The 24,787-nt window shown below is 38.7% G+C and overlaps 3 protein-coding genes and 1 non-coding gene across 4 annotated transcripts; 1 reads left to right on the forward strand and 3 right to left on the reverse strand.

The window, feature by feature from the left end:
* Window positions 1-209: 209 nt before the first annotated feature.
* LOC140011356 (uncharacterized) lies at window positions 210-611 on the reverse strand. Its single transcript, XM_072060149.1, has one exon. It carries the CDS (start codon window positions 609-611, stop codon window positions 210-212), a length of 402 nt encoding a protein of 133 aa, XP_071916250.1.
* Window positions 612-639: 28 nt separating this feature from the next.
* On the reverse strand, window positions 640-2,626 carry LOC140011357 (uncharacterized). The gene is made up of 3 exons (XM_072060150.1): window positions 2,348-2,626; window positions 1,640-2,272; window positions 640-1,275 (listed from the first exon to the last, which is right to left on the reverse strand). The coding sequence occupies exons 1-3, from the start codon at window positions 2,624-2,626 to the stop codon at window positions 640-642; spliced, it is 1,548 nt and encodes a 515-aa protein (XP_071916251.1).
* A 16,411-nt stretch (window positions 2,627-19,037) lies between these two features.
* LOC113700837 (uncharacterized) lies at window positions 19,038-20,974 on the reverse strand. Its single transcript, XM_027221271.2, has 3 exons — window positions 20,945-20,974; window positions 19,508-20,774; window positions 19,038-19,075 (listed from the first exon to the last, which is right to left on the reverse strand). Exons 1-3 carry the CDS (start codon window positions 20,972-20,974, stop codon window positions 19,038-19,040), a joined length of 1,335 nt encoding a protein of 444 aa, XP_027077072.2.
* A 158-nt stretch (window positions 20,975-21,132) lies between these two features.
* LOC113702561 (small nucleolar RNA R71) lies at window positions 21,133-21,239 on the forward strand. The gene has a single exon (XR_003451199.2). It is a non-coding gene; the product is annotated as a small nucleolar RNA R71 (small nucleolar RNA).
* Window positions 21,240-24,787: the final 3,548 nt, after the last annotated feature.

Here is a 24,787-nt window from a genome sequence, read left to right on the forward strand (position 1 = left end):
GTGTGTGATGACTCCATACGAGAGTGCCGAACTGGTTGGCACCACCAAGCCGCCAAACGCGACCGCACCCCTATTCCTCTGTAACTCACTCCAGCGCCATTCCCAAAAATGGTCCACAGAAATTGAGCTAACTCACCTTCCGCAAAGACATGCTCCAATGATTCAGATTGCGGGGCCAAGCAGTAAAAACACTTGGATGGGCCATACATTTACAATCTTCCTAGCGACGACGCCATCGGCAACCGATCCCGCAGCAGTCTTACCATGAAGAATGATATCTTGATTGGGATTACAGGGTGCCAAACCCTATCAAACATGAAAGAAGAAGGGGTCTGGCTACCAAGCAGCACGTATGTGGAAGCAATGGAAAAATCCCCTGACTCCGTCAAGGTCCACATCGCACGATCGTTCGCGGACCCCACTGGGGCAGCTTTGGTAACTATCTCTGAGACTATGTCATCGGGAACCCAAAGCCGCAGCAAGTATTGATTCCACCTTCCATTCAATACGAAATCCCTAACTAAGTGATCGGAAACACTTTGTAACCATTGACACAGAGGACCAAACCCCAACCAATTGTCAAACCAGAAATTACACTGCCCCGACCGCATCTCCCACCAAAGGTTTTGCTCCGCCACCTCACGAATTTGTAGCAAGCGCCTCCACATATATGAACTGCCTTGCACTACCCCTACCATGCATGGATGACTCTGCCGACAATATTTGGTTCTCATAAATGTCGCCCATAAACATCACCTGTACAGAAACGCCACCACAATTTGAGCGAGAATGCTGTATGAACATCCAGTAACGACCAAACACCAACCCCCTCTGTGACGAGTCGGCACACAGGTCTGCCCACTTGATCCAATGATGTTGGAGGCCACCTTCTCGCTCCCCCCAGAGAAAATTTACCATAGCCCGTTCAACCAAGGCTAGGACTCCTTTCAGAGGATATGAAGCTGCCAATAAGTGAGTCGAGACTGCTGACAGTACGTGTTTGATGAGTACGATCCGACCCCCATTGGATAGAAATCTGGAACTCCATGATGAAATTTTAGAAGTGACTGACTGTACCAGCTCCATGAAATATAGGCACTTCCGGCGCCCCACAAAAAGCAGATCCCAGTAACGCACAGGAAACGACTTAAGACCAAACCCAGTTACCCGTCGAACCCTTGCCACACATTGACTAGGCAGTTTAGCATGCACCATGAACCCGTACTTTTGAACATTAATCTCCTGTCCCGAAATTGCTTCATAGTCCTCGATTGTCTGCATAACACATCTCAGCGAAGAGGATGAGGCACTAGAAAAACCAGGACGTCATCTACGTAACTGAGATAAGTGATCTTAGGACATCCTCGCGGAACTGAAAAGCACTTGAACTCCCAATGCTCCACTAACTTGTTTAAAGAACGGGACGGCACCTCCGCGCAATAATAAACAATCCTGGGAATAATGGGTCCCCTTGATGAAGCCCTCGCGTAGACTTAAAGAAACCCGCACTGGCCCCGTTGATTAGTACCGAAAACTATACATTCGACGTTAATCTCCAAATCCTATCAATCCATTGCTCCCTAAATCCAAATTTTCTCAAAACCATAGTAAAAAAAATCCAGAAAACACGGTCGTAAACCTTCAACATATCTAATTTCAGAGCAACATCGGCATTTCTGGAGGTTCTCCCCATATTAGAGAGCAATTCTTGTGCAAGCAAGAAATTATCTGATATAAGCCGCCCCCGAACAAATCCACTCTGCTGTGGGGATATGATCTTTGGAAGGACTTGGGCTAAGCGATCTGCCAAAACTCGCGAAATTAACTTGTTAACAAAGTTACACAAGCTAATCAGCTGAAATTGTGAAAAATCCTGTAGGTGCCCAACCTTAGAAATAAGTGCAATGGAGGTCGTTGTAACAGCACAAGGCAACTCAGCCCCGCAAAAAAAACTACACACTGCGCTAACCACATCCGCACCGATAACTGACCATGCTACCGTAAAGAATTTGCCCGTATATCCATCGGGTCCCGATGCACTCTCCCCATCCATCGCGAACACTGCACTTCGAATCTCTGCCTTAGAGGGAAACTGCTCCAGCAAATCATTCTCCTCATCAGTCAAAATTGTTGGAATATGCTGAAGCAAATCAGAGGAAGATGCTGGATGCTGATCCATAAACAACCCCTCGAAGTACCATACCGCCTCTGCTCCAATCTCCTCCTCCGACTCCACCCACTCCCCTTGACCATTTCTAATCTTGTGAATGATCTAACGGACCCTTCTATTTTTTACGACAGAGTGAAAGAACCTTGTATTTCGGTCTCCCTCCTGAAGCCACCTAACCCGAGCCTTCTGCTTCCAAAACAACTCCTCCACTCTCAAGGCCGCCCGCAACTGACCTTTGGCAAGATGTAAATGCATCCTAGCAGCATCTGAATCATCGTTTTCTACGCGAACCTCCGCCAGCCGCACATCCTCTTCCTTTTGCCTAACTGTCTGAAAGATATCCCCAAAAACCCTCCTATTCCAATCCCGTATAGTACCCCTCAGCCATTTTAATTTGCAACACAGAACTTGCAAAGGGAAGCCAGCGTACGGCTGCTCCCAATAAACCTGGACCATTGGCAAGAAGCCCCTCGTGCCTCGTCCAGACATTAAGGAACTGAACGGCGGCGGTTTATTGTCCAGTCTGATTGATACTGAAAGAAGGAGCGGAGCATGATCTGATGACTCCCAGCCAGGTGCGACACCGCCAATGACATCCCCGTGTCAATATAACCCTCATTCACCAAAACCCGATCCAATCTTTTCCAAATTCTTACCCTGCCATGTCTATTGTTACACCAGGTAAACCGAGCCCCAGAAAAATCGACATCCGTGAGATTTGCCTCATTGATAAACTGTCTGAACTCCATAGCTTCACCAGGATTAAAAGCCCTACCCCCTTTCTTCTCCTCAGCATCTAAAATTACATTGAAATCCCTACCCACAAGCCATGCAATGGAGCCTGGGTTATCCTGCAGTAAACCCTCCCAGAACTCACACCTCTCCGCCGGAGTACACCGCGCATGCACAAAGGAAACAACAAGGTGGGAGCCCGGCACGTGATCGTGAGAAAGCCGCACTGACACATGCTGGGGGCTCTCTCCAACCACCAAGCCTGAAAAAGGCTCTTGGAAGAACACCCAGATCGAGCCCACCAAGTTATGCATCACTCCATGAAAACCTAATTTGTGCCTATACCGTTCGACTTTATCAACCTCCAACCAAGGCTCACAAAAAGCCAAGAATTGGAGATTGTGCATTTGAATCAATTTTTTAATCTTTCTCAATTTCGGGGCTTTAGAAATGCCCCAAACATTCCAAAATAAACCCTTAATCATGGGACAAAGCAGGAAGAGAATTCTGCGAATTTATCAATTTAGAACGCAATTGCCTGTCAAAAGGAAAATGTGCACGAATACCTTTTTGTTTGTTCCTCAGAGCCACCACCGAACTGTCAAGAACTCCAGCTGTTGGCACTATAGTTTCATCCTGGACTCGCACCAGCTCCGTAGCAAATCGTGGGGATAGGGAACCCACTGAATGGGCCTTCTCGTCACTGCTCGAATCCACCCTCTGAGCTCCCTCAAGCACAACAGACCGCGCCTCAACACCATCAGGTTTGCTCCCCTCCACACCATCCCCTCGCACATCAGCGACAATAGCACGCGGGAAGATAATCTCCAACCTGCCACCCAATTCTACGTCACCCTGCTGCTCCTGCTGCAATCCCACGTCCTTCACTCCTCCGCAACTAACATCTTGATGCGAACCATCCACAACGGCGGCCGTATACCCTATCTCCTGCTCCATCCCCTTATCCTCCACAGCCTCCAAGGGGTCAGAGGCAATACCAGCCTCTACTTCGGCCTCCCCAACCTTCTGCCCAGGCGCTGCTGCCACTGGCTCCTGCTTTTCTACAATTGCCATCTCCAGCACCTTCATTGCCGCCACCCCCTGGAAGTCGCAGCGCAGGGAGTTGCCGCCCCATGTCCCTGGAGTAGCAACTGCTTCTGGACTAGTGCCAATATCACAACAATCTTTGCCCCAGCGATAACTTGACAATGTGGTTATTAACCAAAAATTACATGTTCGTGATGGCGCTAAAAGACCATTCAACAATTTTTGTGTCATTGGACTCGACAATGAATATTCAAAATTACAATAAACTTTAAATAATTTATGAAACTCATGAATAGCACCCTCAAATATTTTACAGCTAAGATAATAACTTTTTTGCACCTTGGGAACACCTCAAATAAGTTTTGGATAAATTACACTAACTTTCCTCCAGTTTTGTAAAAGATAGGGACCTCCCTCTTAATTTCACAATAAAATAGACCTCCTGTGACGATCCCATTTCTCTTTAGGGCGAATCTTTGGGTTTCGGCGAACAGCCTGCCTAACTTTCACCAGGGCTCAATACTAGTCAAATCTAAATTTAAAGGTAATCAACCAATAATAAAATCGATATAAAGAAAAGTTGCACCCTTATATAATCATTCAAGTCTTACATCACAAAATTTAAAGGTACATCAAAATTTTCAAAATACAACCATCCAAAGTTAACTAAACCATTTACATCCAAATTCTAATCAAAAGGTAATCAAGTCAGCTTCTCCAAAAATCTTTCCATTCCGAGTCCCTATTAAGGAAAACAAATTGGACGTGAGCTAGCGCTCAGTGAGGCCAAGAAAAGCATACAAACACATAAGTTCAAGCAACAATAACACTTGCACAAGAAATATAGCTAGAAAGTTCATGTAATTCACAAATAATAGTAAAGCACAATCAATGAGGATATGGGAGCTCTCATAAGCTAAATTCTGTGATACCCTAACTTTTAAGATACTATTGTTGTTTAGTCTCCAAGAGGATATTACGATTTCTTTATTTAATACATTGTTTTGTTTTAAAAATGAGAAACCCTAAATTCTAGAAACCCTAAAGTCTAAAAAAAAACTCTAGTTACTTGTGACTAATCGATTTTCTTAAATCTCTCATGTTTTAATCGAAACCCTAATTTTAATGGAATTGTAAAATCCCGCACATTTTCTTAAAATTCCTTTTACTTGGAAATTATTACTTTATAATAGCCTCACTATCCAATCACCCCACAATAAGTGCAAATGAATATAGAAGTAAGGGTTTTTCCTTTTCGTTTTCAAGTTAGCGCGAATTAGAATTTTACGCCTATCCGTAGTGTGACTATCCGGTACGGGGAGTGGATCAAATTTGGTGATTAAGAGTGAGATTTAGATTATATTAATTGTGTGGTTATAGGTGATAATAATAAGTGAGTGAATTATAAGTTAAAACCCTAGTACGCATGAAATAAGGAAAAACAGGTTGAACCGATGGGTACCGTTTGTTATCGAATAAGTGCACCAATTGAACACCACTTTATTACTTTTATCCCCTTGTTATTAATTGAACAAAATTAGCCCTAAATATCTTCTCCTTTCAGCCGAAAATGTGGACCAAAAAAAACAAGAGAGAAAAGAAAATGTTGACTTCCAATTAAATTGTGACACTTGTCAAACCTTTGACCAAATTAACTCCAACCTTCTTATCTTTTCTAGAGCTTTGTTTCTTCTTCATTTCTGCATATTACCAGCCAAGAGCAGAAGAGGGAGAAAGAGTGAAGAGAGCTTTCCATTTCAACCTTGAATCAAGCCTTGTGAGTAAAGACAAGAAAAACTAAACCGATTAACTTGTAGGTTGAGAGTTTGGGAAGCTTAAGGAACCAAAAATTTCAAGGAGAAGTGGAGGATAACTCTAGCAAGCTTTGTTTTTGAGGTAATACGGCTAACCACTCTTTTCTTTTTCCTTAATCATGTTGGAGTTGCTTGATAGCTTGTATTTGTGGTTGTAATGCTTATATCAAGTGATTTTGGATGGTTGGGGTGATAAATTTGAGTTAGAGTTTGAATGGTTCACTTATCATACTTGTTGTATGGGTGATATATGATGTATATAAGTTGGTATAAGAGGTGGTAGTGATGGTTTCAAGCTAAAAATGAGATTTATACCTTGATTGAAGCAAATTTTCAGAATTGAAGTTAAGGTGTACCCTGTTCTGTCCGATTCTAGTTCACCATGTTAGAGGTCGAATTAGGCTTATTCTAAAATATTAAAGTTGTAGAGAATGATGTTGTATAACTTTCTATAAAATTTCAGCTCAATCCGAGCACTGTAGCAAGTGAAAAGATAAAAATACCCTTGACTGCCATAGGTAAAACGTGAGGGACAGTTTTGACATTTCACCAATCTGGTCGCATCTGTTCACCCTGATCCATATTGAGTTAGCATTTGGACAAAACATAGAAGTTTTAGTGCTATGTCTTAGCTTACCAACGGCGCTAAAAATACCTTAATCGAACTTCGGTAGCCTGAGTTATTGTCGGTTACGCATAGTGCGATTAACTAGCCCGAATGTGAGATTTTGATTCTGTAATTTGAAATTTTGACCTGAATACACTACGAACTGGACTGAGTGGTCTTCATCAAAGTTGTAGGTCTTTGTCTTAGCTTCGAAACGGTATCTTGTACACCTTAAACCTATGGCCACAGCGTCAGCTATAATTAAAACCGTAAAAGGTGTCAAAACTGTGAAATGTCCGTTTGCGCCTTTGGGTGCGGACGCGCGACCGTTTTCATTTTCACATACGCATACGTGTATTTCTCAACCGTTTTTGCCGTTTTGGACCATTTAGGTTTATTTTGTTATTTTGTTATCATTCCGGCCGTTCGGCCAATTTCGATATTCTTTTGGTCTCAACGTCGTTTTTTACCGTTTTTTATTATTTTGACCGTTTTCGACCGTTTACATTATAAACTGCTATTGTATGGCCGTTTCACTTATGTGTGTATATAATCTGTCAATACAGACTGTGAGGTTTTTGACGGTGATGGTCAAACTCAGTGAATTGTATCGTTTTTCGTGCCAAACTTTATCAAGTGAGTAATTGGGTTGTTTATTGATGTGAAATTGTTAAAGTGTTTTGTATATGTTAAATGGATACTTAGGCGAGGGTGTAATTTATCTCACTCGACCTAAGCCCATCCTTTGTTTTGATTTCATATGTGAGATTACATGTCTTATGTTGTGTATCACCCTTTTGCTGAGTGCTGATGGGGGTGATTACATGACTTGAATTGAACCCCATTTGTTGTGTGCTGTTTGGGGTAGGTATTTTGTTGTGGACTTTGTTGAGAGATACCATCTTGAGAGATCGGATATCTCAGGGCTTGGTTCCAACCCGGTTCCAATGATAGACGAACTATTTGAGCCAGTCGGGGCTTGGTCGAAATTAGTTCCATGCTAACCTTGGGATTTAGTTATTTGTTAAAGTTTTGTTGAAAGTTAAGTGATTTTGTTTTGCTCGAATTGCTGTGTGTTGTTGACTGGCCAGCGGGGGTTGATAAGGTGAATGGGGAAAGTTAAGTGGAGTCTACGGACCATAAGTACTTTGGTTGACGAAGTGTCAACAGGCGTTCAAGCTCGGGGAATTGAACTGGCTTTGGAGTCACCCGTATCCTACCATTGTAATGTTACATTTCTGTATTGATGTGAAATATTTGGGTTTATATGTTTATTTGAATGTGCTTTTACACTTAACCCCTGATTATTCACTAAGCATATAGTTTACCCCGTTCCATTTGTTTTCCTTAACAGGGGGCCAACGCGGGGATCGGTTGGGAAGGTGTTGAGACTTTTGGGGTATAGAATAGTTGAATTACACTTGTTATAAGTTGACTAGTAAGATGTATATAGTTGTCGTGGTGGTTGTAGATATCAGTTTTTTGAGAGTTTACTTTCTGGTACTCGTGATATGTAATTCTTGGAGAATTGGATGTAGTATTTGAGATTTACCTTATAATTTATTTGAGGACTGTAGTGAGTGAGTGAGTCCTGGCAAGAGTTGGGCAGGCGATCCGCTAAACCCTGGGTTACGCCCTAGGGGGAGGTGAGGCTGTCACAGGTGGTATCAGAGTTTAGGTTTCAGATCTCTGTAGTGTATTCTAGACTTAAAGTTTAGGATGCCGGACTGTAGGATTGGTTTGTAAGTTAAGTGCTCTTTTGGAACGTAAGATGTGAATCTTGAAAGTGGTACGCGTAAGATATGACTTTGTTGATTTTCGTTTGAGAGCGTATGGTATGAGTCGTGAAGTTTCTTAGTTTGACTTCTTGTACTTAAGTACTCGATACTTTTCCTGAGGAAATGCTCGTGAATTTTAAACGGAACATGGTTTAACGTATGATGATATGAATAGAAATTATAAGTGAGTTTGAGATAGTTGTAATGGCACAGGTTAGAGCGCAGAAGATTTTGTCTTGTACTCAAGACTTAACTGAATAAGGAGATTGAAATAATGACTTGGACTTGTCCAATAAGTGTTTGGCTTGGGTTTTGATAGATTACGATGGTGGCCGGAATTGTTGAGAAAACTTTTGATTTTGCATTCTTCTTCTAGTTTTCTTGTTTGATTAAGGTTGGCACCACCTGATTTGTAAGTGTTGGGATTTGAACTACTTGAACTGCCTGAGACTGACCTTGAATTGCTTGAGACTGACTAGGCTGAGTTCACTTGAAACTTGAACTTGTTTAGGCGAGTGCGCTCTTATGTCGTACACTTAGTGGACTTGATTTGACTGAATGTATGGTATTTCATTTACGCATGAGCAAATCGTTTGGTTCGTATACGACCTGTAAGTGGACTTGGATTTTGTGAGTTCTTATTCGTGCCTGTGCTCCTTGAACTTGAAGTAATTGGCTCTGCTTTTGAACTTTTTTGTTTGAATCCTGCTTCGACCCTGCTTTTGAACTTATTCGTATTCCTGTGATTTTAGACCGGCTACTATTCTTCTGTAGCGGTTGAACTGAACATCTCTGGTGAGGCATTGCCTGTTGTATTTTCAAGCACCGCCATTCTACTGGTGAGGTATTGCCTGTTGTGTTTTCAAGCACCACCAGGAATGAAATTTCGAATTGAGACTCCTCAGTGAAGTATAGCCGTGTGCTAGCTTGTTGTGTTGTCCAGCACCACCAAGGATGATATTTTGAACTAAAACTCTTTGGCGAAGTATAGCTGCTGTGCTAGCTTGTTGCGTTGTCCAGCATCGCCAGGGGGTAAAACTTCCAACTTGAACCTAAGCCATGTTCTGAATTTTTTGAATATCTGGGACTTTATTTCCAACTCAGAGCTAGTTGGTTGAACCGAACCCTTTTGCATGTTCTATTTGGTTACTTGTTTAGCTACCTGTTGGCTCGTTGCTAAGTGATAAACAGGATCGAAGATTCTTAGTACTTGACTGCTTTCGAGGATTGTTTCGATCTGATTAGTGCAAGTTGGAATTTCGAGGACGAAATTCTTTGAAGAAGGGGAGATTGTCATACCCTAACTTTTAGGATACTATTGTTGTTTAGTCTCCAAGAGAATATTACGATTTCTTTATTTAAAACATTGTTTTGTTTTAATAATGAGAAACCCTAAATTCTAGAAACTCTAAAGTCTAAAAAAAAAACCCTAGTTACTTGGGACTAATCGATTTTATTAAATCTCTCATGTTTTAATTGAAACCCTACTTTTAATGGAATTGTAAAATCCCGCACATTTTCTTAAAATTCATTTTACTTGAAAATTATTACTTTATAATAGCCTCACTACCCAATCACCCCACAATAAGTGCAAATGAATATAGAAGTAAGGATTTTTCCTTTTCATTTTCAAGTTAGTAAGAATTAGGGTTTTACGCCTATCCGTAGTGTGACTATCCGGTACGGATAGTGGATCAACTCTGGTGATTAAGAGTGAGTTTTAGATGATATTAAGTGTGTGGTTAGAGGTGATAATAATAAGTGAGTGAATTATAAGTTAAAATCCTAGTACGCGTGAAATAAGGAAAAACGGGTTGAACCGACAGGTACCGTTTGTTACCGAATGAGTGCACCAATTGAACACCATTTTATTACTTTAATCCCCTTGTTATTAATTGAACAAAATTAGCCCTAAATATCTTCTCCTTTCAGCCGAAAATGTGGACCAAAAAAAACAAGAGAGAAAAGAAAATTTTGACTTCTAATTAAATTGTGACACTTGTCAAACCTTTGACCAAATTAACTCCAACCTTCTTATCTTTTCTAGAGCATTGTTTCTTCTTCATTTCTACATATTACCAGCCAAGAGCAGGAGAGGGAGAAAGAGTGAAGAGAGCTTTCCATTTCAATCTTGAATCAAGCCTTGTAAGTGAAAACAAGAAAAACTAAACCGATTAACTTGTAGGTTGAGAGTTTCGAAAGCTTAAAGAACCAAAAATTTCAAGGACAAGTGGAGGATAACTCTAGCAAGCTTTATTTTTGAGGTAATATGGCTGACCACTGTTTTCTTTTTCCTTAATCATGTTGGAGTTGCTTAGTAGCTTGTATTTGTGGTTGTAATGCTTATATCAAGTGATTTTGGATGGTTGGGGTGATGAATTTGAGTTAAGGCTTGAATGATTCACTTATCATACTTGTTGTATGGGTGGTATATGATGTATATAAGTTGGTATAAGAGATGGTAGTGATGGTTTCAAGCTAAAAATGAGATTTATACCTTGATTGTTGCAAATTTTCAAAATTGAAGTTAAGGTATGCCCTATTCTGCCCGGTTCTAGTTTACCATGCTAGAGACCGAATTAGGCTTAATCTAAAACATTAAAATTGTATAGAATGATGTTTTATAGCTTCCTGTAAAATTTTAGCTCAATCTGAGCACTGTAGCATGTAAAAAGATAAAAATACCCCTAACTGCCATAGGTAAAACGTGAGGGACAGTTTTAACATTTCACCAATCTGATCGCATCTGTTCACCCTGATCCATATTGAGTTAGCATTTGGACAAAACATAGAAGTTTTAGTGCTATGTCTTAGCTTACCAACGGCGCTAAAAATCCCTTAATCGGACTTCGGTAGCCTGAGTTATTGTCGGTTACGCATAGTGCGGTTAACTAGCCTGAATGTGAGATTTTGGTTCTATAATTTGAAATTTTGACCTGAATACACTATGAACTGGACTAAATGGTCTTCATCAAAATTGTAGATCTTTATCTTATCTTCGAAACGGTATCTTGTACACCTTAAACCAATGACCACAACGTCAGTTATAACTAAAACCGTAAAAGGTGTCAAAACAGTGAAATGTCCGTTTGCGCCCTTGGGTGCGGACGCGCGACCGTTTTCATTTTCGCGCACGCATACGTGCATTTCTCAACTGTTTTTGCCATTTTGGACCGTTTAGGTCTACTTTTGTTATTTTGTTACCACTCCGGCTGTTTCGGCTAATTTCGACATTCTTTTGGCCTCAACGTCGTTTTTTACCGTTTTTTATTATTTTGACCATTTTCGACCGTTTTTGATCGTTTACGTTATAAACTGCTATTGTATGGCCTTTTCACTTATGTGTGTATATAATTGGTCAATACAGACTGTGATGTTTTTGACGGTGACAGTCAAATTCAGTAAATTGTATCGTTTTTCGTGTCAAGCTTTATCAAGTGAGTAATTGGGTTGTTTATTGATGTGAAATTGTTAAAGTGCTTTCTATATGTTAAATGGGTACTTAGGCGAGGGTGTAATTTATCTCACTCGATCTAAGCTCATCCTTTGTTTTGATTTCATATGTGAGATTACATGTCTTATGTTGTGTATCACCCTTTTGCTGAGTGCTGATGGAGGTGATTACATGACTTGAATTGAACACCATTTGCTATGTACTGTTTGGGGTAAGTATTTTGTTGTGGACTTTGTTGAGAGCACCATCTATTAAAAGATCGGATATCTCAGGGGTTGGTTCCAACCCGGTTCCAATGATAAACGAACTATTTGAGCCAGCCGAGGCTCGGTCGAAGTTAGTTCCATGCTAATCTTGGGATTTAGTTCTTTGTTAAAGCTTTGTTGAAAGCTAAGTGATTTCGTTTTGCTCGAGCTGCTGTGTGCTGTTGACTGGCCAGTTGGGGTTGATAAGGTGAACGGGGAAAGTTAAGTGGAGTCTACGGACCATGAGTACTTTGGTTGACGGAGTGTCTACAGGCGTTCAAGCTCGGGAAATTGAACTGGTTTTGGAGCCACCCGTATCCTACCATTGTGATGTTACATTTCTGTATTGATGTGAAATATTTGGGTTTATATTTTTATTTGAATATGCTTTTACACTTAACCCCTAATTATTTACTAAGCGTATAGCTTACCCCGTTCCATTTGTTTTTCTTAGCAGGGGGCCGACGAGGGGATCGCTTGGGAAGGTGTTGAGACTTTTGGGCTATAGAATAGTTGAATTACACTTGTTATAAGTTGACTAGTAAGATGTACATAGCTGTCGTGGTGGTTGTAGATATCAGTTTTTTTAGAGTTTACTTTCTAATACTCGTGATATGTAATTCTTGGAGAATTGGATGTAGTATTTGAGATTTACCTTGTAATTCATTTGAGCACTGTAGTGAGTGAGTGAGTCCTGGCAAGAGTTGGACAGGCGATCTGCTAAACCCTGGGGTACGCCCTAGGAGGAGGTGGGGCCGTCACAAATTTCCATTGCTTTGCCAAGGCTTGATCCAATACCTTCACGTGATGACACTCCGTCAACCGGGTAGGTAGCAAGTTCATAGAAACCCCGCTTACTTCCTCCATCCATCATTTCATTCTCTCGGATCCGTAACTAAACACTCACTGAAAGGGCAATACTACTCGAGTATGCCAAGCAAGAGCTCAAAAAGTCAAGCTTATAATTTTTTCATGGCTCACCAAACTTCTCGACCAAGCCCATGCCAGCTCGATTCGCGAGGTTAGCCAATGAATTTTGGGCATCCACAGGTGTACAAGTACAATTTGCCAAGTTCACGCGATTCAATTGTCAAGTCACGTTCACGCAAGTCAATTGTCTAGTCATGTAAAAGTGAACGAGTACGATAAAGTACACACTCATCTCGACAAGTTTAAATCACTTCATTAACAAGAAACAATTCAAGTATTTAGCAACAATTCATGCACTTGACACTCACCAATTCAAAAGCAAGTGAGTAAATAAAACCCTTTAGTTGTCCACACCGGGATTTGACGGGTTTTACTTTAAGTGTAAGTTTAATTCTGATTTTACACCCGTTGGACTGCAAGTATACAGGTCGCAATTGTAGTACAAGATGTGTATCGGGTCGATCCCACGAGGAGCAATTTAAACAATTACTAAGCCCTTGTTCTCTCTATTATTTAGACTTACAATTAAATTGAGCAGAGAAAGTCTAATGCTGTAATCTACAAATCTGATATACAAATCTAGTTTAACAATTGCTGAATGCAAATAGAGAAATTTCACTTAAGGAAGATTCTAGGGATGTAGATTCCACTTATGGCATAAACTACACAAATGAATGGATTTACTTCTTGCTATTATTCTTGCTTAACCAGAGATTTATTTCCAAGATTACCAAGTCTCATTTTCATGATGAAATGGCTTAGAGCAATATAGATTTCCCTATTTTCATGGTGAAATACTACTACTACTCCGTTTTATTTCATGAAATGCTCAATAATCCACCTAAGTGTATCTCTATTTTCATGAACATACAACTCAAGCTCTACTCATGTGTTTCAATTGTTATTACCAATTCTCATTGAATAATAACACTATAAACATGCTATTGGTGATCAATCAATAACAAGTAATAACAGCTACACAAGTAGACAAGTTAATACAAGATATAACAAGTGTAAATCACATTCAATTAGTATTATTTAGCCATAAGTTTCATCTACTCCCTAGATGAAGGAGTTTAGCTACTCATGAATGATTTATCAATCAAACTCACAAGTTTTTTAATGCAAAACATCATAAAGTACAAGTATAAGAAAGATAAAAGAAAGCTTAGCCAATTGAAGGTGAAGCTCCTCAATTCCTGCTATGTTCTTGCACAATATGATTACAAGTGAAACTCTCCAAAAAATGCTTCTCCAAGTACTCCTATCTAGAGAAAAATGTTACAAGAAGGAAAACTAGCTACGTATGGTTCTGCCAGGCTTCTCCCCTGTGTTTCTGCATAAAAGGTGGTAGAAATTCCATTCCTCTCACTTCATAATTTCCTCCACTCAGATTTTGTAAAAAGAAGTCAAAGATATGATGTTTCCTTTTTGTCCACACTCATTTGGTCTTCTCTTTTATTGCAGAAGCATGTGCATCGAATTCCCTTGCATCTTATAGCTGGAAAGTGGTATGAACACAAGAGAATTGACTGAGTCAAATTGCAGAATTTCGGCTATAAAACGCGCCTACACAAAACGCGGCATAAACTCGCGTTTTGTCTACTCGCGTTTTCACTCTGGCCTTATTTCAACTGCGATTTTCTCCATGATAAAGGCCAAACTAGCTTTTGTGCAAAACACAAAAGTTGTAGCCCTTTGAGTTAGCTTTCCAATGCTTCAAGAATCATTCAAATCGGAGCTTTTTAGCCTGAGATATGATCGAAATACTGTCACCTGTTCAAACCTCTGTTTTAACTTCCGACCACAGAATGCAGCTTCTGTATTCCAACGTTTTGCCCATGAAGATGGCAGAAATGGATTTCGATGTCTTCATACGAATTGTAGGTCTCTTTATTATCTTTAAAATGGTATAAAGATCACCTCAATCCGATAAGTGTAGCTCCAGATATGGTCAAAATACTGAAGAGTGTCAAAACTGACTTGTATTGCATTTCCTCACTTGAACGTTTTTCACTTCATTCTTCTTGTTGCCACTTGAATTCATCACCAAATCTCTATTTTTTACCTCATTTGACATCCTTTGGTGATTGAATCATCATTCCTGCATAAAAATGAAGTTTTACCATTAAAATCAATAGAAATGCAATATTATCCACTTTTACAAAAAATATATAATTTTACCAAAAACCTCTTTATTTTATTTATAAAACTAAATAATCAACTCAAAATTAACTAATAAAATGCACTTAAAAATACGTAAAATAAACTCTTATCAAATACCCCCACACTTGAATCATTGCTTGTCCTCAAGCAATATAAAATTCTAACCATCAATGATCCAAAAAAATTGAAAATAAACATATGTAGTATTTCAACTCCATTTCCTTGAATCAAGGTAAATAACCCTTATGTGATCTTTCCATTAAGTTCAAGTACTCATAATATCAAGCAAAGAAGAGCCAAGTATACCATAATTTTACCAATTCAACTCAACTTCTTATTTTTATCAAATTTCGCAAGCAAGCAACTCCTATAGTCAATAAAGATGCTAACTAATCTCATGATCAACTTCTTATTTTTCTTAAAGAGGGATTTAATTTACTTTTTATTTATTTATTTTATTATTATTTTTTAATATATTTTAAGGGATAAATATTACTTAAGTTGTGAAAAATGCCTTTTGACGCGAAGATCAACATTTTTAGATGCAGATCCCCGGTTACTCAACATTTCACATACTCAAGTTGCTTTGCATACTCTTAATTCAAGTACCTTTTTACGCGAATGTCGACATTTGTAGATGCCAACCCCCGGTTACTCGGTATGAGAATCATTGGAGTAGAATAACCCATTTTTTTTTTCAATATATATATATATATAATAAAATTCCCTCTAAGAGTAATCATGAGAAGAGTATGACACTTATTAACCATATTAATTTCTTATCTTATAAAATTAGATAAAAAGAAGAATTTTCATCAAATATACAAAATGTAGGCATAATTTTCTCCACTTTACTAGATATACTTTCCTATAGATGTAAAAAATTATAATCACATAAAAATCATTTCCAAATTTCATGAGAAAAGAAGTATCAAAACCGCATATATTTATTTCAAAAGGATAAGTGACAAAATTTTATTTATTTGTTATAGTTAATAACATATATATGTATAAGGTTTTGGAAAAATTTTGACAGAGTCTCCCCTTAAAAGTGGACTAAAACTCCCTGCCAGCAACCACAAGAAACATAATTTAAGCACAAGAATTATATCAAAAACAACTAAAATCACAAGTACCACACATATTTCTCCCCCCCACACTTAAATTACACATTGTCCTCAATGTGTAGGGAAGGAAATAAACAAAAGTAGAAAAGAAAAGAAAGAAGTACTCCCCAAGTCAATGGCTGAGATCCTTATCAGCCACTAATCACGAACCACTGTCAAAATACAAGTACCTACCACACAGAAAATAGAAAAATAAAATGAAGTTAAACATCTTAAGTTCCACAAGTTAAGATAATTAGGCAAGCAAGTTCATCAACTAAAGATAGCTTCTGCAGTGTGCCAAGTCAGTCATCCCCCTCAGCATCATCGTCATCCTCTGCATCACGATTGGGCGGTGGATGAATGCCCAAATGATCTTCAATTCGGCTTAGACGATTCCTAACGTCAGCGAACTGGAATGCAAAGTCCTCCATATGGTCAAAAAGTCGCTGCCAATTAGTTTGTGGTGGAGGAGGAGGTGGTGCTGCAGTAGAAGGTCCAGCTTCATCCCGACCATGTCTAGCCTTTTGTCTCTGCTCCTGAACAGGGCGTGGAATGTCTCCCGTGCCAATACCAAGGCGGCGAAGAGTAGTGATAGTCATCTCAGCACGTGGTGGAACATACTCCCGCCGCATGCCTTCCAAGGGAACCTCAAAACGGGAGAAGATGAAAGTCAGTAGACGAGGAAATGAAAGTTTGAAGGAAGTTGTCTTACGCCTCGCCGTAGACCTAATGTGGCTGATGATGATGTTAGGCAATGAAATCCGAGCATATGGAGATGTCCGGTTATGGAACATGTAATCCAAGAAGTAGATATCGCTCTTGCGGACCTCCGTGTGCCCCGTCTTCTTTGGGATGACATTGTGAGCCATCATGTAAATGATAAGACGATGACGAGGTTCGAATACATTCGCCAATATAGTCTCCTTTCTGGTAGAGCGAAAAGGTTGGTACTCGAGACCAAACCTAGCCATGGCCAATGAGGGATCCCACCTCCTATTCGGGGGAACAAACTCCTTCTTCAAGTCTACTGGACGTCCATCATCCATACACCCCAAAATAGCAGCCAAATCTTGCCGTGACAAGGTGATTCGTCTTCCACGCACCCAGGACTCAACTATTTCTCCACTATGGCGCGCCTTACTTTCAATGTTGGCGTAAAACTCGCGCACCAACTCTGGGTAGTAATGGTTTGGAAGGGTGAGAATCGGAGCCCATCCTAGCTGAGCAAAAGCTTCTGAGATGTTGTACATCATCTCAACTGGTGGACTGACGTGCATCTCAAACAAAAACTCCAAATTAGCACGCGCCTCATGCCACTCCTGATTCCTGCGAGTGTTGAACCTAGCACTGTCAAATACCGATTTTCCCGCTCCACGGGAGGTGCCCTCACCAGGTCGACGGTTAATTGGTGGAGGAGAAGGTGAATTCTCCTCTTCAGTCACCTCCATCTCTTCATTAACCTCCCTCTCCTCACTACTAGAGGATGAAAGTACCGCTCTTCTTCCCCTTGGCATAGTACCTAAAAAATATTTCAATTATCCACATGTACTACAACTCATTATTTGGCAACAAAAGTTCAGCATTAATCCAAATAACCTCAAATACAATTGCTCAAGTTCTAATCATTCAATGATCGTACAAGACATATTTTCTGCCTAAAGTTGCCCAAAATCACCAAATTACACAAGATATGTATCAATTATAATTTAATTAGTGAAAATAGGAACAATTATGATTATAACTATTTAGAATTAACAATAATAATATACTTTTAGCTATAATCATATTTAGGCCAAAATTAAACTAATTAACTCACCAAATCAACCAAATTACTCACTATACACAATGCACATGCTTAAACATCATCAACTAACCATTTTTAACCATAATTTAACATCACCAATGGCTCAAAAACATCCTAGTTCCTTTTTCCAATTTCATCCAAATATAGCAATTGTGAATTTTAAAGTACTTGAAAACCAATAAATTGCTACATTTAAACATTTAAACATGCTTAAACAATCATAATAATCATGAATAAAATCAAAAATAGCCATGAACCTCATCAAATTTTCGAAATTAAAAGATGTCAGATAGCTCAGGATAAAAAATATGAACTTCTAAAATCAAAAGATTTGATGAAGAAACTTACCTCAATCACGTAGAAGGATGTTTGGTGATGCTAAAAATGCAAAAAACCCTATGAAACAACCTCCAATTGACCTCCAATTGAAGAAATTAGAGTTTTTTGAACCCTAACCTTCAATCCCTCAAAAACCTGATTTTAGGTGTTTTTCTTGGATTTTAATCGGTTAAAAAGGGTATATGAAGCTCAAAAGGTGTTGGGGTGATGATTTCTAGCAAGATTATGGAGTAAAAATGAAGATTTGTGAGTTGGGTAGAAGAGAAGAAGAAAAACGCGGCTGGAAAAATTGGAGAAGTGAAGAAATGTTCTGGAAATCGCGTTTTTGAAGCAGAAAAGTGAACCTAAAACGCGACTAAAAACGCGCCTTCAACGCGCGTTTTTAAAGCCGCGTTTTCTGCACAAATCTCGCAGCATTGAAAACGCGGTTACGTATGAAAACGCGACTTAAAGTCGCGTTTATCTGTGTCGCGTTTTCCAGTTTTGCTCAGGCGAGAAAACGCGACTTCCTCCAAAACGCGACTTCAAGTCGCGTTTTAAAGGGGCGTTTTCTGTTCTGCAGGCGCAGAATTGAAAACGCGATTCTGAGAAACGCGACTTGTAGTCGCGTTTTCATGGAAAACGCGTTTTCTGCTTCAATTTTTAGCAGAATTTCAACTTTTGAAAAATTACAAAAGGTACCCCAATGACTCAAAATGCATCATAGATCATTTGTTTGCCAATTTTAATGACTGGAACAAATGTAAAACATTATAAACCTGCATTTTACCCCTTTAATATGAATCAAAAACACTTTTAACGTAAATCGAGGGGTTGAGTTGCTTGATCAAAGTTTGCCCTTTTCACCTCAAATGGTCATCCTTGCCTTCAATTGCCAACCCTACATTACAAAAACAACAATTTAGCTAAAACATTGATTCAAACCACAAAATCACACCAAGTTAACAAATATAACCTAAATATTGGGTTGCCTCCCAATTAGCGCTTTTGTTTATAGTCGTTGGCTCGACTGAAAAAGTTGAATCACTTTAGAGCATTAGAGAGCGATTTTCTCCCCATGGGTCGAAACTCCCGAACCAATCCACCATGTGGTGAACCATGCATTGATCTTCATAGTCCAATTTCCTCAAATGGCAAGGAGGAATATTAGACTTGTCATAGAGAGGCTCAACTTCACCTTGGAGTGGATTTTGCTTGTCTTTTCTGAATTGGCTCAACTTTTCACCATTTTCTTCATGGAATGGAGAATTTATTAAGCCAACTTCCATCCTTATCTTCTCCTCCTTTGTTCCTACACCATGAAAGTTAGTACCAAGGACATTTATAAATTTAACTTCTTTGGTCCTTTCTTGGTTAACCTTTTCATCATATGGCATATTAGAAACAAGAGCAGTAGGCTCTATATTCCCTTCTTTATTATCCAAATTGAATTCCAATTCCTCACCATTAACCCGTAATATAAGCTTACCTTTTTCTACATCAATTATAGTTCGTGCAGTGGCTAAAAACGGTCGTCCTAGAATAATTGGCATTCTCACATCTTCTTCAATATCTAAGACAACAAAATCCACAGGTATTATAGATTGTCTTACCTTTATGAGCACATTTTCCAAAATACCCATGGGATGTGTGATTGACCGATCCGCCAATTGCAATGTAATATTGGTAGCTTTTAGCTCTTGAAGTCCCAATCTCCGGGCAACCGATAACGGCATAAGTGACACACTTGCACCTAAATCACATAAAGCATTAGAAAAATGCAATTGACCAATAGTGCAAGGAATAGAAAAACTTCCCGGATCTTTCAATTTAGGAGGGAGTTTATTCTTAATCAATGCACTACACTCTTCCGTTAATGCTATCATCTCATTATCTACAATTTTCCTCTTCTTTGACATGATGTCTTTCAAGAAACGTGCATAAGAGGGAATCTGTGTTATAGCATCAATGAAAGGAATGTTAATGTGCAATTGTTTAAACATTTTGAAGAACTTTTCAAACTCCCGATCCTGTCCATCTTTCTTCAACCTGTGAGGAAAAGGTATCACATTAGAATTTAATTTGGGATGAAGTGCATCAATATCAATGATAACATGATCATTTTGACTTTCTTGCTCCCCTTCAATTGCTTGCTTCTTGTCTTTTTCACCACCTGAATTTTCAAAATCGAATCCCTCAACCGTTTTACCGCTTCTAAGAATGATTGCATTGACATGCTCTCTCGGATTCACTTCGGTTTTACTTGGTAATTCACCAGGGTTTCTATTGTTGATCACATTGGCAATTTGACCAATTTGAACCTCCAAGTTTCTGTACATCCCAGCTAATTGGTCCAACCGCCCCTCAACTCGCTCGAATCTATCCGAAGTCACCTTAGCAAGTTTTTCCACCGCGATCTCCCAACTTGGTTTAGTTTCAGCCTGTGGTTGCCTTGGTTGAAATCCCGGCGGATTGGTTGGCCTTTGTTGATTGCCTTGATCTTTCCATCCAAAGTTTGGATGATTTCTCCACCCCGGATTGTAAGTATTCGAATAGGGATTATTTGGAGCATTTCGGTTGTAATTATTGACAAATTGTACCTGCTCAGAATCAACACACTCATTAATATCATGTTCACCTCCACAGAAAGAGCAACAAGCTACGTGTGCATTAGATGAACTTGGACCAACTCCACCTTGTCTACTTAGCAATTTCATCACATTATTCATTTGAGCACTCAGCATATTGAGAGTGTCCATTTCTATCATACCTGCGTGACGTCTCGTATTACCTCTTTCATTGGCCCATTGGTAGTTATTTGCGGCCATTTCTTCTATCAAATTCTGAGCTTCTTGGGGTGATTTACCCATTAAAGCTCCACCTGCGGCTGCATCAATAATAGTTTTAGTGGAGAAAGATAAACCATTATAAAAGGTTTGTATGATTAACCATTCCGGCAGTCCATGATGTGGACATTTCCGAAGCAAATCTCTAAACCTTTCTCATGCCTCATATAATGATTCTCCCTCCAATTGACTAAAACTAGTGATATCCATTCTAAGCTTAGCAGTCTTTCCTGGTAGAAAATACTTATTTAAGAATGCTCTTGATAAATCATCCCATCCGGTGAAAGTATTAGGAGCATGAGAGTGTAGCCAAAGTTTGGCCTTATCTCTCAATGAAAATGGGAACAATCTTAGCCTTATAGCATAATCACTAACTCCATTCATTTTAATTGTATCACAAATTTCCAAGAATGTAGCTAAGTGTGTATTAGGATCTTCTACTGCATTACCTCCAAATTGAGATTGTTGAACCATTTGGATAAGTGATGGTTTAATCTCAAAGTTGTTAGCATTTGCCGTAGGCCTTACTATGCTTGTTTGAGATCCTTGTGTTCCCGGTAGAGCAAAATCTCGTAGAACTCGCCTATTTGCTTCATTTTCAGCCATTTCTTCTTCAAATGGTAGTTCTATCAAAATTTCCTCTATCGGTTGCCAAATCTCTTGTTCCTCTTGCTGTTGTGTGTGCCTCCTTTGTCTACGTAGTGTCCTCTCAATTTCTGGATTGAAAGGTGCGACTTCTCGAGACTCCCGGTGCATACACTACAAACAGAAATAAGGGATATTATGCAACTTCAATGGTAAAAAAAAACTGATTACAATATAAGATTAAATATAATCTAAAAAAAATAAAGCTGTCTAAATTAATAAAGATGATTAGGCTCTAATATTGCCGCTCCCCGGCAACGGCGCCGAAAACTTGACGGGTTTTTACTTTAAGTGCAAGTTTAATTCCGATTTTACACCCGTTGGACTGCAAGTATACAGGTCGCAATTGTAGTACAAGATGTGTATCGGGTCGATCCCACGAGGAGCAATTTAAACAATTACTAAGCCCTTGTTCTCTCTATTATTCAGACTTACAATTAAATTGAGCAGAGAAAGTCTAATGCTGTAATCTACAAATCTGATATACAAATCTAGTTTAACAAATGCTGAATGCAAATAGAGAAATTTCACTTAAGGAAGATTCTAGGGATGTAGATTCCACTTATGGCATAAACTACACAAATGAATGGATTTACTTCTTGCTATTATTCTTGCTTAACCAGAGATTTATTTCCAAGATTACCAAGTCTCATTTTCATGATGAAATGGCTTAAAGCAATATAGATTTCCCTATTTTCATGGTGAAATACTACTACTACTCCGTTTTATTTCATGAAATGCTCAATAATCCACCTAAGTGTATCTCTATTTTCATGAACATACAACTCAAGCTCTACTCATGTGTTTCAATTGTTATTACCAATTCTCATTGAATAATAACACTATAAACATGCTATTGGTGATCAATCAATAACAAGTAATAACAGCTACACAAGTAGACAAGTTAATACAAGATATAACAAGTGTAAATCACATTCAATTAGTATTATTTAGCCATAAGTTTCATCTACTCCCTAGATGAAGGAGTTTAGCTACTCATGAATGATTTATCAATCAAACTCACAAGTTTTTTAATGCAAAACATCATAAAGTACAAGTATAAGAAAGATAAAAGAAAGCTTAGCCAATTGAAGGTGAAGCTCCTCAATTCCTGCTATGTTCTTGCACAATATGATTACAAGTGAAACTCTCCAAAAAATGCTTCTCCAAGTACTCCTATCTAGAGAAAAATGTTACAAGAAGGAAAACTAGCTACGTATGGTTCTGCCAGGCTTCTCCCCTGTGTTTCTGCATAAAAGGTGGTAGAAATTCCATTCCTCTCACTTCATAATTTCCTCCACTCAGATTTTGTAAAAAGAAGTCAAAGATATGATGTTTCCTTTTTGTCCACACTCATTTGGTCTTCTCTTTTATTGCAGAAGCATGTGCACCGAATTCCCTTGCATCTTATAGCTGGAAAGTGGTATGAACACAAGAGAATTGACTGAGTCAAATTGCAGAATTTCGGCTATAAAACGCGCCTACACAAAACGCGGCATAAACTCGCGTTTTGTCTACTCGTGTTTTCACTCTGGCCTTATTTCAACTGCGATTTTCTCCATGCTAAAGGCCAAACTAGCTTTTGTGCAAAACACAAAAGTTGTAGCCCTTTGAGTTAGCTTTCCAATGCTTCAAGAATCATTCAAATCGGAGCTTTTTAGCCTGAGATATGATCGAAATACTGTCACCTGTTCAAACCTCTGTTTTAACTTCCGACCACAGAATGCAGCTTCTGTATTCCAACGTTTTGCCCATGAAGATGGCAGAAATGGATTTCGATGTCTTCATACGAATTGTAGGTCTCTTTCTTAGCTTTAAAATGGTATAAAGATCACCTCAATCCGATAAGTGTAGCTCCAGATATGGTCAAAATACTGAAGAGTGTCAAAACTGACTTGTATTGCATTTCCTCACTTGAACGTTTTTCACTTCATTCTTCTTGTTGCCACTTGAATTCATCACCAAATCTCTATTTTTTACCTCATTTGACATCCTTTGGTGATTGAATCATCATTCCTGCATAAAAATGAAGTTTTACCATTAAAATCAATAGAAATGCAATATTATCCACTTTTACCAAAAATATATAATTTTACCAAAAACCTCTTTATTTTATTTATAAAACTAAATAATCAACTCAAAATTAACTAATAAAATGCACTTAAAAATACGTAAAATAAACTCTTATCAGGATTCCTTTCGAAACCCTCTTGAGCACCTGAAAAAATAGCGACCAACCATCACTCACTGATACTCTAGACCGCTTAACATTCAAGGAAGAAAATGCACTGGTTTAAAACTTAACAACGCCTTCAAAGAGTTTTAATTCATCGAAAATCAAGATTCAAAAATGAGGATTTAAAGTCATAAGGGAAACTTGTATCATCCATGAAATCAAATTTAAAATGGACTATCAATTTCAAAAGGAAGTTGGGAGTTCTTAAAAGTTCATTTCTTAAGAAATCAGAAATTTTCAGCTTTACACGACAATATTTGAAAAATCATATCTCGAGTTTGGCAAGTCCAAAAATAGGAAAATTTATACCGTTGGAAACTAGATTCAAAGTACTAAAACTTTTCTGAAAACACTTTTCCCAGATTCCAACCAAAAATCATTCGAATTTGAACTCAAACTTACTATTTCAAGAAGACAGGGCAGAACCAGTTCTTGTTTTTCAGCAAAGTTTGAAAATTTAGCAAATTTCACAGGTATTGAATTAACCTCTGAAATTTAAAACACAGTAAGAGTTTCAAGTAAAGTTTCAAACACAATAAGTGGAACTAAATTTGAATTTTTGAACAGCAAGATACAACTGTTTGAAGATGGCTGGATTTCACGACCTGTTCAACAATTTTCCAGTTACCAGTTTCGACACAGTTTTGAAATCAGACCATATCTAACTCTACACAAGTCCAAATTGAGAATGGTTCATGGCTTTAGAACCTAGATTCAAAATGTTTCAAATCATCAGAAGACATCGTTTCCAAAATCCTTTCACAAGAGGGACGAAATTGAGACACAAGATACAGCTACACAGTTTCTCTCGGATAATCAGGTAAACAGGTCAGTCCACTTTGTCGATTTGCTACGGCTCACTCAAAACGAATTAGCAGAGGAATTT

Source organism: Coffea arabica, chromosome 7e, assembly GCF_036785885.1.
Source record: "Coffea arabica cultivar ET-39 chromosome 7e, Coffea Arabica ET-39 HiFi, whole genome shotgun sequence".
Classification (NCBI taxonomy): Eukaryota; Viridiplantae; Streptophyta; class Magnoliopsida; order Gentianales; family Rubiaceae; genus Coffea; species Coffea arabica.